At 45.7% G+C, this 15,045-nt stretch overlaps 1 protein-coding gene and 1 long non-coding RNA gene across 18 annotated transcripts in view; one reads left to right on the top strand and one right to left on the bottom strand.

The window, feature by feature from the left end:
• Positions 1–15,045, top strand: part of LOC106005549 — a 44,862-nt gene that overhangs the window by 15,632 nt on the left and 14,185 nt on the right. The window lies entirely within an intron of this gene.
• The window catches only part of NCAM1 (neural cell adhesion molecule 1), a 301,060-nt gene continuing 297,038 nt past the window's right edge, over positions 11,024–15,045 (bottom strand). For all 16 annotated transcript variants that reach the window (XM_013054846.2, XM_045077567.1, XM_045077565.1 and 13 more), the window contains one exon: positions 11,024–14,337. In XM_013054846.2, the coding sequence (XP_012910300.1) occupies positions 14,217–14,337 (121 nt within the window). In that variant the 3' untranslated portion in view covers positions 11,024–14,216. The remainder of the gene's footprint in view (positions 14,338–15,045) is intronic.

The raw sequence follows: 15,045 nt of genomic DNA, 5'->3' as shown, positions 1-15,045 counted from the left end.
ATCATATGGTTCTTGTTCTTTCTTTTATTGATGTATTATATCACACTGATTGATTTTGCCGATAGATGTTGAACCAAGCTTGCAGCCCAGGAATAAATCCCACTTGGTTGTGGTGAATAATCCTTTTAATGTACTATTGGATCCTATTGGTTAGTATTTTGGTTAGAATTTTTGCTTTTGTATTCATCGAGGATATTGGTGTGTAATTCTCTTTTTTGATGGGATCCTTGTGTGGTTTTGGGATCAAGGTAATGCTGGCCTCATAAAATGAGTTTGGAAGTTTTTCTTCCATTTCTATTTTTTGGAAGAGTTTCAGGAGAATAGGAATTAATTCTTTGTTAAATGGTAGAATTCCCCTGGGAAGCGGCCCTGGGCTCTTGTTTTTTGGGAGATTTTTGATGAGTGTTTCAATCTCCTTACTAGTTATGGGTCTGTTCAGGTTTTCTATTTCTTCCTGGTTCAGTTGTGGTAGTTTATATGTCTTTAGGAATGCATCAATTTTTTCCAGATTGTCAAATTTGCTGGCATATAGTTGCTCATAATATGTTCTTATAGTTGTTTGTATTTCTTTGGTGTTGGTTGTGATTTCTCCTCTTTCATTCATGATTTTATTTATTTGGGTTCTTTCTCTTTTCTTTTTGATAAGTCTGGCCAGGGGTTTGTTAATCTTACTAATTCTTTCAAAGAACCAGCTCCTAGTTTCATTGATTTGTTCTATTGTTTCTTTGGTTTCTATTTCATGATTTCTGCTCTGATCTTTATGATTTCTCTTCTCCTGCTGGGTTTAGGCTTTCTTTGTTGTTCTTTCTCCAGCTCCTTTACGTGTAGGGTTAGGTTGTGTATTTGAGACCTTTCTTGTTTCTTGAGAAAGGCTTGTATCACTATATATTTTCCTCTCAGGACTGCCTTTGCTGTGTCCCACAGATTTTGAACTGTTGTGTTTTCATTATCATTTGTTTCCATGAATTTTTCAATTCTTCTTTAATTTCCTGGTTGACCCATTCATTCTTTAGAAGGATGCTCTTTAATCTGCATGTATTTGGGTTCTTTCCAAATTTCCTCTTGTGATTGAGTTCTAGCTTCAGAGCATTGTGGTCTGAGAATATGAAGGGAATGATCCCAATCTTCTGGTACCAGTTTACCAGTTGAGAGCTCATTTGTGACCCTGGATGTGATCTATTCTGGAGAATGTTCCATGTGCACTAAAGAAGAATGTGTATTCTGTTGCTTTGCTATGGAATGTTCTAAATATATCTGTGATGTCCATCTGGTCCACTGTGTTATTTGAAGCCTTTATTTCCTTGTTGATCTTTTGCTTAGATGATCTGTGTATTTCAGTGAGGGGAATGTTAAAGTCCCCTACTATTATTGTTGATGTGTTTCTTTGATTTTGTTTTTAATTGGTTTATATACTTGGGTGCTCTGATGTTAGGGGCATAGATATTTAAAATTGTTAGATCCTCTCGAACAGACCCCTTAAGTATGACATAGTGTTCTTCCTCATCTCTTATTATAGTCTTTGGCTTCAAATCTAATTTATTGGATATAAAAATTGCCACCCCAACTTTCTTTTGATGTCCATTAGCATGATAAATGGTTTTCTACCCCCTCACTTTAAATCTGCATGTGTCATTGGGTCTAAAATGAGTTTCTTACAGACAGCATACTGATGGGTCTTTTTTTTTAACCCATTCTGATACCTTGTGTCTTTTAAAATTTTTTTTCATTTATTTATTTTTTGATACCTTGTGTCTTTTGATTGGGGCATTTAGCCCACTGCATTCAGGGTAACTATTGAAAGATATGAATTTAGTGCCATTGTATTGCCTGTAAGGTGACTGTTACTGTATAAAGTCTCTGTTCCTTTCTGGTCTGTTACTTGTAAGCTCTCTCTTTGCTTAGGGGACCCCTTTCACTATTTCCTGTAGGGCTGGTTTGGTGTTTGCAAATACTTTTAGTTTTTTTTTTTTTTTGTCCTGGAAGCTTTTTAATCTCTCCTTCTATTTTCAATGACAGCCTAGCTGGATGTAGTATTCTTGGATATATCATGCCAGTCCTTTCTAGCCTGCCAGGTCTCTGTGGTTAGGTCTGTTGCCACTCTAATATTTCTACCATTATATGTTACAGACCTCTTGTCCAGAGCTGCTTACAGGATTTACTCTTTGTCACTGAGACTTTTAAATTTTACTATTAGATGATGTAGTATGAACCTGTTTTTATTGATTTTGGTGAGGGTTCTCTGTGCCTCCTGGATTTTGATGCTTGTTCCCTTTGCCAGTTTAGGGAAATTCTCTGCTAAAATTTGCTCCAATATACCTTCTGACCCTCTCTTTCTTTGTTCTTCTTCTGGGATCCCAATTATTCTAATATTGTTTCATCTTATGGTATCACTTATTTCTCAGATTCTCCCCTCATGGTCCAGTAGTTTGTTTGTCTCTCTTTTTCTCACCTTTTTTATTCTCCATCATTTGGTCTTCTATATCACTAATTCTCTCTTCTGCCTCATTTATCCTAGCAGTAACAGCCTCCATTTTTTATTGCACCTCATTAATAGCTTTTTTTATTTCAACTTGGTTAGATTTTAGTTCTTTTGTTTCTCCAGAAAAAGATTCTCTAGTTAATCTTTCGTGCTTTTTCTGATCCCAGCTAGCACCTTGATTATCATCATTCTGAACTCTGGTTCTGACGTCTTGGTAATGTCTATATTGATTAGGTCCCTAGCTGTCGGTACTGCCTCTTGTTCTTTGTTTTTTTGTTGAGTTTTTCTGCCTTGTCATTTTATCCAAATAAGAATAGATGAATGAGAGAACAAAATACTAAAAGAGTAGCAACCTCCTCAGAAAAATATATATTAACCAAATCAGGGGAGAAGAAAGGAGAAAAGAAAAAAAAAAATATATATATATATATATAACATTACACTGATGAATAGAACAGAGACACACACTTGATTTTGGGTGTATTTTGTTCTGTTAGAAGAAACTGCCTCCCAAAATTGTAAAGAAAGAGAAATACATACACACACACACACACACACAAATACGGGTAAACACAATGAGGGGATGGAATATGACTGTAAAGATGAGAATTTAAAAAGATTCTAGGGATGTGTGGGTGGCTCAGTCAGTTAAGCTGCTGCCTTTGACTCAGGTCATAATCCCAGGATCCTGGTATCCAGTCCCACATCAGGCTCCTTGCTCAGCGTGGAGCCTGCTTCTCTCTCTGCCTCTGCCTGCCACTCTGCCTGCTTGTGCTGTCTCTCTCTCTCTCTTTCTCTCTCTGACAAATAAATAAATAAAATCTTAAAAAGATTCTAAAAGAAGGAATTGATAAGAAGTTGGTTGAAAAATAAAAAGAATGTAATCAGGCTGGAGACTAGAACAAAGCAGTGTGCTAGAGTATAGGGTATATTTTGAGTTATATAGTTGAAATTATATTTAGAGTTAGGGTATATTTTGATCTGTTAGAATAACCTGTATCCCAAGATTTTAAAGAAAGAAGAACCTCTATGTATATAAAAAATAAGGTTAAATACAAAATGTAAGGTTAAATATAATGAAGGGATAGAATATGATAATAACAATGAAAACTTAAAAATACTTTTAAAAGGGTATTGGTAAGATAAAATAGTTTAAAAAGGTTAAAATAGGAAAGAGGAAAAATTTCAAAAATGGAACAAGAAAAAATAAAACTAAAAGAATTTAACTTTGGGGGCGTCTGGGTGGCTCAGTGGGTTAAGCCTCTGCCTTCGGCTCAGGTCATGATCTCAAGGTCCTGGGATCAAGCCCTGCATTGGGCTCTCTGCTCAGTGGGGAGACTGCTTACCCCCTCTCTCTCTGCCTACTTGTGATCTCTGTCTGTCAAATAAATAAACAAGTAAATTTTTAAAAAGTTAAAAAAAATTTAACTTTGAAAGACTAAAGAATCATGGGGAGAAAGCCATGAATTCTATGTGCTCTATTCCCTTAATGCTGGAGTTTTGCTGTTCTCATTGATCTGTGAACTTGGTCTTGGCTGGATGTTCTGGGAGTGGGGCCTGTTGCAGTGATTCTCACCTGTCTTTGCCCGAGGCGGAATTGCACTGCCCTTGCCAGGGGCTGGGCTAAGTAATCTACACAGTTTTGGTCTGGGGAGCTTTTGTTCCCTGATCACTTTCCATACCGCTTTGGAGGACGGGAATGAAGATGGCAGCTGCCCAGTCTGGCCAGGAGGAGCCGAGAGCTCAGGGCTCCACTCCTCAGTGCGCCCTCAGAAAAAAGCCATCAGTCCCTCCCGTTTCCCTGGTCTCCGGCTGCGCTCTGAACTGACCCAGCTTGTGACCGAGTGTCTCTGTCTCTGCTGCTGGCCCTGTTTGGAGTCTCCAAACCCAGCAGATTCTTGCAGCGTGCTCCTGCGCTGCTCCTCCCGGAGTAGGAAGGTGAGTGTCTCCCTAGATCTGTCACTTGTGGGGTCCCTATTCCAAGAGCAGGGGTCTGACTGTGCCTCAGATCATGGTTTAAGGTAACCTTGAGCTGAGAGCCCCTTCCTTGCCTCTGTTTCTGCAGCGGCTTTCCCGCTCTGATACCTGGGTTACCTGGGAGCTCTGCCACCCTCAGACACCCCTGGTGTTTCGGAGACCCCACAAGAGCTCCACCGCCTGCTTAGCCTCTGGAGCAATGTCCCCCTGTGGAGCAGACTTCTGAAAGTTCCGATCCTGTGCTCTGCTGCTCTCCCGCTTGGCGGGAGCTGGCCCCTCCCCCTGTGGTCTATCTTCCCATCTGTCGCCTCGGATTCACTTCTCCGCACGTCCTACCTTCCAGAAAGTGGTTGCTTTTCTGTTCCTAGAATTGCTGCTCTTCCCTTTGATCTTCTGTTGAGTTTGTCGGTGTTCAGAATGGTTGATAACTATCATGCAGAACTCCTGGGACCCGATGATATTTAGTCCCCTACTCCTCCGCCATCTTGCTCCTCTTCTCTCTTTCTGTCATTCATTTTTTTGTTTGTTTCTCTCTCTTTTTCTTTCTTTCTCTCTCTCTTCCTTTTTTTTTTTTTTAAATTCTAAGATTTTATTTAATTGGCAGACAGATCACAAGTAGGCAGAGAGGCAGGCAGAGAGAGAGGAGGAAGCAGACTCCCTGTGGTGCAGAGATCCCGATGCGGGGCTCGATCCCAGGACCCTGGGATCATGACCTGAGCCGAAGGCAGAGGCTTTAACCTGCTGAGCCACCCAGGTGCCCCTCTCTCTTCTTTTCTCTTCCCTTCCCTTTTTTCTCCCCTCCCCCCTCCCTCTCCTTCCTTCCTCCTTCCCTCTTTTCTTTTTCCTTCCTTCCTCCTTTCTTTCCTTTTCTTTTGTTCTCTTTTTTCCATTCCTTCCTCTTTTCTCTTCTTTTCCCTTCCCTCCTTCCCTCCTTCCTTCCTACCCTCTGTCTTTCCTTTCTTTTCTTCCTTCCTTCCTTTCTTTTTCTTTTCTTTCTTTCCTTTTCCCTTTCCTTTCCTCTCCCTCCCTCCCCCTTCCTTCCTTCCTTTTTTCTTCCTCCCTCACTCCCTCCCTTTCTTTCCTCTCTCTCTCTCTCTCAAATGCTCTCCTCTGAGCCCACCCCTCTAAGCATCTACTTCAGCAGTTGTATTTGCAGAGAGCATAGTTGACACGGGTCCCTGTGGCGGGACCTCATCTGCTTGGTCGGCTGGGCTCATATGGGGTGCTTGTCTGCCTTAGGTGTGTGTGCTGAAGTGTGCTGAGCCTTGGGAGGTGTCTTGCTGACATGCAGACCCTCCACTGTGTTTCTAGCACTTCGTGTCTGTGTGGGCCCGCAGAACCGCCCAGAGGGGAAGGAGTTCTGCCACAGCCCTTAGCTGGGCCTCCGTGCGTGCGTCTCCAGGTGCTGGCTGAAGACAACTGTCATGGAACGCCACACCCCAGATCCGAAGTCCAGGGATCCAGGGGCTGCGATCCAGAACATGCAGTCCCTACTGTATCCCTGGAGACACAGAGGCCTGCAGAGAGGGTCATTGCAGGGGCTTGTCCTAGTGGGGCCAGGGTGCAGGGCTGCTGCGGACTTCCCAGCGTAGGCCACAGGGTAGGCTGGTGACCTTCTCCTCCTTGGCTACAGACCTGCTTTCTTTCTTCCCTCAGCAGGAGCATGACAGGACTTGTAGGTGGGGTCCTGGGCTCCAGATCGTGGCTCCCTGGGGAAGTTTCATCCCATCAGCCCTTGAGGTCTTCGCAGTTTTGTTCCTCATGCTCGCCTCCATGTTTCCAGCAGGCTGTTGACAGCCATGGTGGTGGGAAGTACTCTAAACACACAGTTCCTTGTGGGTCACCTTGTTCTGAGCTGGAGTTCACAGTCAGCTCTGGGCTTACCTGCTCAGGAAAAGGACAGAACACAGCAATGCCCCCTGATACCTAGACCTGGGGACCAGCAGACCAGCAGACTTTCCTGTTCTCCTGCCTCTTGTCTGCTCTTCCCAGCCTCCCAATCTATCGATTTCCCCCTTAGGGAAAACGCCAAGAAAGGAGCATCCCTGGTTGTGCTGGGTCAGCTTTGTCTACCAGCTAACTGTGCTTTTGAGAGGCAGACATGGGGTATCCTGTTTCTGCCTTTCAGGGCCCCCTAATCCAAGTGGTCCCAGCCTGCCTCCATAGTAGAGCTGCTACTCACTGGCCAAACACTGTCCCAGCCTAGAGGAGGGAGAGGGGTATGGCAGCCCACGATCAGGGGCTGGGGCAGCAGCCACTGTGGTTCCCCAGTAGGGAGACCCTCTCCCGCCACATGTGAACTCTGCAGCTGAGCTGCTTGTATGAAACTCTGTTAAAGCCACCAGAAGCCGTGTGCTCACTTTCAGAAAATAGGTAAAAAGTGTTTCACAATCCCAGGCACTGCAGGGAAAGGAAATAGGGTTTGTGTGAGTTCTGGGAACATGGGAGGGAAGGCAGACAACTCTAGGTAGTAGAACATCAGGGGCCGGAGCAGAGGATGATTTGGAGGAGTGCCAAGAATGAGCAGTAAGCAAGGAGCAGGACAGTGGCCAAGATGGCTTTAGTGAGCTTTGTTAAGGACTCTGCATTTGATCCTGAGTGTAGTTGGGAGTTCCTAAAGATCTTCTTGGGAAGATGGGGGAAAGAGGGGGTTTGTATGATAAAATTCACCTTCCGTCCAACTCATTCTGTGTAAAGTGGGGCCAGTGGATTGGTGGCCACCAGACCACTGGATAAAAGTCAATGAGACTTCCTACATGACTCAGCTATGGCCACCCAAGCTCACCTTCCATGAGACCAGAGCTTCTGGGGTAGAGATTTATGTGTGAGATTCATATGACCATGCTGGGAGCAACTCTTCTCACCCAGATGCGTCCTACCTTGCCTGCGCCTAGCCCTAGCAGTGAGGCTGGGGCTGTGGTCACATAAGGCCGTCCTCTCAGGCGACCTCACTGGAGTGTTTCTGAATACCCCGTGGGAGGAAGTGGGGATGGAGGGTCTCCCCAGCCACGGTGGGCCCTCACTGGAGCGGCAGTGAGCAGGCGAACACCAGCCTGGCAAGTGTTTCAGGGCATCTTTTTGTAGCTGCAAGTCAGAATCTATCCTCTAGACTCTTGAGCCGTAACCCTGTGTGCCAGGCAGCAGGATGGGTGGAGGCGAATTCTGTTAGGGTGTCCCTGCCTCTCCCACCCTGATCCTCTGATGTGAGGCTGCAAATGGCACAGCAGGATTTTCCCATGATTCTCCTCGGCAGAGAGCTGCCTGCAGTTTTCTTTTCTGGGTTCTTGCTTAGTTCTCTCCTCTTCTAAATCCATTTTCATTTCCTTGCTCATCTCACAAAGTGCCGGGGTTTCAGATACGAGCTCTATGCGACAGCTCCTCTGTGTTTGTGGACTGGACCTCTTGTACTTCAGCCTGTTCCAGATCTCCACGAGGGTGTTCACAGGCATCTCAGGCTTATCCAGAACCAAATTCTGCATGCCCCCACCCAGCTGCTTCGTCTTCACTGTTTCTTAGAAAGTAGATGGCGGCTCCATCCTTTTAATTGTTTAGGCCCCAAATCTGGGAGTCACCTTTGATGATTTCCTCAAACCCCAACATCCAATCCATTATCCAGTCTTGCTGGCTTCCCCTTCGGGAGCTTGCCAGAAGCTGGCCATTGCCCACACTTGGCTGGAAGCCGGTTGTCCAAGCACGCTGTCTTGTCCCATCTAGATTTTTGCCTCCTTATTGGCATCCTCACGTCCTCTCTTGCCCTTCAGCAGTCTGTTCTCCAACCAACAGCCAAAAACGATTGTCTCAAAAATCAAGTCCTGTCAGGCTTCTGCTCCAAATTTCCCTCTGGTTTTCCACCTCACTTGAAGGAAAAAGCCAAAATTCTTGCAGTTGTCTGAGGACCCCCTGTGATCTAGCTCATGGGAACCTCTGCCCCATCCCCTCCATTGTTCTCTGCTCCAGCCACACTGGCCTTCTTGCTCTGCCTCAGACACTCTAAGCAGTCTCCACCTCAGGACCTTTGAACTAGCTGTTCTCTCTACCTGAGATATCTTTGCTCTGATAGTCCTGTGTTTTAGTACCTTTTTTCAGATCACTGCTCAAATGTCCCCTTTTCAGAGAGGAGGACCCTGATCACCTACTGACCTTGATTTGCTCTTGGTGCCACTTACCCCTCCCTGTTTATTCATGACAGATTAAGTCATGCTTTAGTAACAGATCCTAACTAAGGCTAAGTGGCTTATAACATAAGGGCTATCCAGGTGTCTGCAGGAGCCAGCCTTTACTGGCTTGAGAGAATCATTATGTTTTCATAAATACGAGCCAGATGTTATTAAAAGTTTAATTCCATAAACCTACAATCAACAAAATTGTGTTTAAAGTGAAGGCATTAAGTACCCCAAATGTATCATTTCTCAATTATTTTACTACATTTTACTCTTACGAACATATATCTATAGCTTATTGTTGTTATCGCTTGATATCGCTGTTTTCTCTGAGCTTGAGGATCTTTAGGTGGTCTTTTATCCTTACGGGGGGAGTAGGCTGTATGATGAAGTGGATCTCTCTGCGAGCCTCTGGTGAGCGAGGACATGCTCAAACCAGCCATGCTGGGAGAGCAGAGAGTGCCACAAATAGGTTTTTGTTTATTTGCTTGGTTTTGGTTGTGTAGACTTGAGAGTGATGGGGAAATACTTATGATGTAGATTAAGCTTAGGACTGTGCCCTATGCATAGCCATCCCACTGTGGCTAGCACAAAACATTGAGGCCTTGCTCTAATATTCAAAACTCACACCACTGATGAGCAAGTGAAGGTCCAACACACGGATCTCCCGGTGCTCCACTTCCATCTGACCCATGAATGTTAGCAACCGATGCTCTTGCTGGAATTCCACTTACCAACTCATGCAACTGCAGGTTGGTTCTATACAAGAGTGCGGCAAAAATGTACCAAAATGTTCTGTATCCTATGGATATGTAGAATTTCAACACGGAGTATGGTATATCACTTGTGAATTGCATTCTTTGTCTCAGTTAAGTTTATGATAAACACACACCACGTGTATATGCATCCCTTCGTCTTCCTCCCTTGGAGGGCCGGTTATTAAACATTCACCAGAGATCGCCATTGGGGTTACCCCTCATGCATTCTCCGTGTCCATCATGCCATCTGTGTACCCCTCACTCTGGGCCCAGGTGGTGGCCCTTCCACCACTTGCAGCTTTGCTGATTGCTGTGACAAGGGAAAAGGCCATTGAGGCTCTGCTGAGAAGTGACACACACCGCCCTGCTCATACTCCACTGATACAGCCATGCCTGCTCTGTGTGACCAGAGAAGTACAAACCTATCAAGTGCCTGGAAGGAGGGAAGGGAGAACTGGATGCTGGCGATGAGCTTGTCCGCTGCACCCCACACGTCAGCCAACGTTCCACTGCTATATCCTGAGCATCTTGGAGACACTCAGTGAATACTTACTGGGCGAGTCTCGCAGGAGACGACTCTGAAGGAGGAAGGCTCTGGAAGTAAGCCCCCATGGGTCATTAGAGAGAGGGTCATCATTTCATGATGTTTTTGTTGATCACTCCTTACCTTGCCATATGCAACTGGACTTTGGTGGCCCAGGAAATCACATATATACACGTGGCTCTGGGTCCTCAAAACAGGCTCCAGGGCCAGTGAAGGGCCAACTCCTGGGGGCAGAGGCAGACACTACCCCAGAGGAAGATACCACCCCAGGCTGGGGCTAGAGATGAGCATGTAGGACACAAAGGAAGGAGGTGCTCAGACCCGTGCAGGTGCAGGACTGGCCCTGAGACAGGGCCTCCTTACATCTTCCTCCCTACAAGTTTCACTCACCTGCCTCACCCTAGTGCTGGCCCTGGGACCTGCTCTGCTCCAGGGACTTCCAACTCCGAAGTCTAGTAGGTAATTCCAACTCTCTGCTCTTCCCAGCACAGCTGGACAGCAGCACAGGCAAGAGAATTCTGAGTTGGGTGAAGTTTCCTTCACTCTATCTATCTCAGAGACTTTAATAAACTCCAAGGGCTGAGCAGTATGGTAAAGACAGGGAGAGGAGAGGAATCATGTATTCTGGAATAAGCTTCATGTGCCTGCCTCCTTGTTGAAACCGTGGCGCTCCAGGTCAGATTGTTATTCCAACTGGGTTTGATGCTCTCACACCCCTGGAGTGCCACCAGCACTACACTCTGCTTTCATAAACACCGCTTCCCTCATTAGCCAGGGCCTCAGCTCTACGAGCTTGGAATCTTCTGTTTGCCAAAAGGGGAAACTGAGTCTTGGGGAGATTAAAGAACTCTTCCAAAGTGAACAAGGACATGGCAGAACCAGGACTTGAATGAAATCTTCTGATGGCTGCCATTCTAAAATGAGGATTCCTCTATCAGCCTGAGGGACACCATCCTTCAGGCCACATGAACTCAAGACACTGGGTTTAACAGACCTTGTTCACAAGGACAGAAAAAAAAAAAAAAGCCAAACAATTGGCATTTCCACATTATGATTCATGTGGCAGACTTGCACTGAATCGAAATAAAGCCCAGATGGACCATCATCATTTTTCTTTTCTTTCAATTTTTATTGAACACAAGTATTCTGACAGAATGCAAAGTCAAAATTCTCAGTTAGTACTCAGTATTTACACCAGTGAGAATGGAAACAAAGGTGGTATTGATGTTTCACTCGGTAAAAAGTTTATAACAAGAGAGAAGGCCCCCGAAGTACGGAATGCTGGGTAGGGATGTTCATGGAGGTCTGAAAACCACCATCCAGACAGACAGCCTCGAGTGACAGCCCGGGACGGAAGGGCTCCATAGAAAAGTGTGAAAACGGTCCCACTTCAGAAGCTGCACTACATACACTACGGCCCCCCAGGACTCAGAGACCTGCATGTGGCACAGGGTGCGCCCCCTCCCGCAGAACGTGGCCATGCTGCTGGTTACGTGAATACATATGTATGGCACATACACATATAGACACATACACACTGCAAACTGGTAGAGTTGATCCCGCCTTCAGAAAATTAAAAAAGGAAAACTATAAGCTTTTATCTCTTAACATAAAAGATAGAACATCTTGAAAATAAAGTGACTCTCTCTTTGATTTTAGAGAAAGCTTTTTGCTCTTTTTTTGTTTTGTTTTTGTTGTTTTGCTTTTTTTAGTATTTTTAATTTTTTTTTTTTTAAAAGAAAGGAAAGCTCATGCGTGCAGAGACAAATCTATGTATAATGAGAGAGGCAGACCAAAAGGTGGGCAGAGTCTTGGTGCCAGTTGATGGCGGAGCCGGTTCTGGGTGGGTGATGGTGGGGAGGATCAGCTGCCCTGGGCCGGGTTACTTGAGGGTCGGCTATACCTTTTCCTCTTCCAAACCAGCAGAGCCCAGGTTGTTGCATCTGGCCCAACCACTTGGCATGAGATGCACAGTCTCAATGAGGGATAGTGTGGGCTTGGCTTGGGTAGTCAGTACCACAGCCATCAGAAGATGAACAGCTGAGTCCGTGGACAGCCCAGCAGTGGGAAGGGCCCCCCACGCCCTGCTGGGTCCTCCTGTCTCAGACCCCCAGGAGCTCCTATTCTTCTGTGTGCTCTAAGAACTGTCTGCGCGTTCATTACTCGTGCCTGAGGGCCTGTGCATTTGAAACCAGAGATTTGTGCAAAGGCCCTACAATCAAGGGGGCCAGAGCTGGGTACACTGGCTCCTCCATTTCCATCCCCAGGAGCTGAGAAAATGCAAAATAACCCCACATTTAGCAAATGACAAGACCATTATTTTTCACAGTTTGAAATTATAATCGTAGCGGATCACCACGGATCAGACTGCAGAAATGTCAGAACATGGGGGTGGGTGGCCCATGGGACGGACTCAGGGGCGGTCTGGCCACCCTAACCTCTTGCTGTTTGTACCTTGGGACAGGAACGCATGCCGGAGGGCTGAATTGCTGTTTCCTTAGCATTATCAGTGCCATCATCATTGCTTTTATTTCATTTTCTTTGTTTAAAGGCTTTAATTCCTTTTAAGAGTTATTTTTGTTTCCTGAATATTTTTTTTTTCTGAACTATCTGCTATACCTTCCACAACCAAACTATGTTGAAATTTTATTTCAATACTATGACAAAAACACGTTTCACACTAAAATATTCACGCATCCACAGTGCACAAGCTTGCAGTTTCTAAAGTAGAATGATAAAAGAAAGCAAAATTTCTATACAAAGGGCTGGCTTTTCCCTTCTCCCCCCTCCCATCCCCCTTTAAGTTTCTGTATTTTTCCCCCCACTTGGTTTCCAATCCAGGAAAGTTGTGTTTATGACTCCAGACAGCAGGTTGTTTTCTTTTTTTTTTTCTCTCTCTCTTTTGTTTCTATAAATGCTGCCTAAATGAACAGAAGGCCGATGTTACTTTACTTCAACAGATTTCCAAAAAAAGACACTAATTCCCTGAAGCACAAATGCTCTTCCGCTCAAATCTAGATTCTGGGCTCAAAAGGAAATTGTGTGTATATATTTTGTTTGGCTTTCTACAAAAAGGGGATGTTTGGGGTAAAAATGTGTGTTCACCAAGACCAGCCCCAACTATACAATCTTCTCTGCTTCATTCAACAAAGCCTAAGGAGTCCTTCAAAAGGAAGGACATGGACGCCTGGGGGTGGGGGCAGACCCTTTTCCACAGATACAGGCAGGTGGTGGCTAATCAGAAAGTGGTCTCTAACTCCCAAGGAAATACAAAAAGAACTGAGAACCAACCCTCCCACCCCAAAAAAAAACCAAAACCACTCCAGAACGAGATGGGTTTTTACCTGAGTTGCACACAGGCAAAAATTTCAAATCAGAAAGTGGAGGGGGTGTGTGTGGGGGGAAGAGCCACTGTAAACAATCATATTTTGTAAAGTTGTCCCGTGCGAAAGCAAGCCTGTGATGACCCTACCCGCCTCCAGGCAGTGTTTGTAACTTAAAGGAAAAAAAAAAAAAGGCAGCGATTTTACACGGACATTTAAACACAACCAAAGTCAAACATTTGTCAACTTGTAAACATTGGAAAACAAAGTTGGCAGAAAGGAAGGAAAAAAAAAAGAATGAGAAAGAAAAGGAAAGAAAAAGAAATCAGAATATTGCAAACCGAGATCTCCCCCCCAGAAGTTGCGATTTGGCATTCTTCCTACAAAACGGGAGTCTACGTGGGAATTGAATTCAGCTAGCAAGGGGGACACACTTTGCATACTGAACAAATACAAAGTGAACAGAAATTATAACTTATTTATGGGGCTTTACAGAGTTCAAACTCGACTCAAAGTATAAAAATAAACTTGGACTTTGTTCATTCGTTAGTCTTAGTGCCTGGAAGTATTTCTCTGAAACTGGTCTGTGCCAATTGGGCAACACCAAGTGCGGTCTTCCTGAACCTAGATTTTTTTTTTTTTCTGAGCTTCCTAGATTCTTAATTTGGGGTCCTTTTGTTTGATTCTTAAATGGTTTCAGGGAACAGAGTGTCCTAGTTTGGCTATGGGTTTAACCTTTTTGTCTCATTTTCTTACAAGTGAGTGCGCGCAGCAAAGGAACCCTTTCTATAAACCTACAAAAAGGAGATCCCATGTTTATCTGTTTAGTGTTTTTTTTTTTTTAAAGGCAAAAGACACTAGAGGAATGAGATGTGTGTGCGTGTGTGTGCATGTGTGCGTGTGTGAGATATTGGGAATGCTCTGGTGAAGCTGTGGTGTCACTTTTACTTTGATCTGCTCATTTCTTGTCACCCATCATGCTTTGCTCTCGTTCTCCTTTGTTTGTGTGGCGTCGTTGGGGACCGTCTTGACTTCGGCAGGCGCTGGCTTCGTTTCTGTCTCCTGGCACTCCGACTTTGCTTCTACTGGGCCCTTCCTGCAGAGAATTGGGAAAATAGCACTGAGACCACAGTCTGCAGTTGTCACCCTCCAGCCGGGCTAAGGCATACAGCAGTGGTCCCCCTTCTTGGCTGCCCGCTGGAATCACCTGGGAGCTCTAAAAATCCCCAACACCTGAGCCAGCCCCCCAGGAATCCTGATTTAATCGGGTGGGGCACGATGACTTTTAAAAAGCACCCAGGTGACTCTGAAATGGAGCCAAAGTGGAGAGCCACTGAATCAGAGGAACGAGACCTTCCCTCCCTTCTGGCCCTCCTGCAATGCCGGGGGCCCGGAGCCCAGTGCTTCCCTGGGGCGGCGGAAGGGGGCAGCAGACGTGGCCTGCTCCTCACCCTGACTGCCCGGGTGCAGTAGCAGACCACCTGGGTCGGCATAAATGACGCATGCTGGGCTCGATTCCCCAGCACTGAGTCCAGGGGTGCGGACCCAGACTCTGCCGACCACCTTGCTCATGCCTGTCCTCAGTGCAGCAGGCCCTGTGCTCTGTGGTTAGGGTGGGAAACGCTCTTTGCCACCAAGGCGGTGTCGCATGGCACGGGAGGCTAGGGTGGGCTGGCACACTACATGGGGACAGGGTCAGGGGGAGTCGGGGCTGCTGAGTGGGAAGGACTAGCGGATTCCTACTTCTTCAGATTCAGGGCTCGCAGGGAGGGTCCCATTTTGGCTCTTGTGGGCAGCATGACAG

This window comes from Mustela putorius, unplaced genomic scaffold, assembly GCF_011764305.1.
Source record: "Mustela putorius furo isolate JIRA1106 unplaced genomic scaffold, ASM1176430v1.1 tig00000198_pilon_pilon_pilon, whole genome shotgun sequence".
Classification (NCBI taxonomy): domain Eukaryota; kingdom Metazoa; phylum Chordata; class Mammalia; order Carnivora; family Mustelidae; genus Mustela; species Mustela putorius.
The sequence above is the reverse complement of the archived record's forward strand: the minus strand, read 5'-3'. Positions and strand labels throughout refer to the sequence as shown.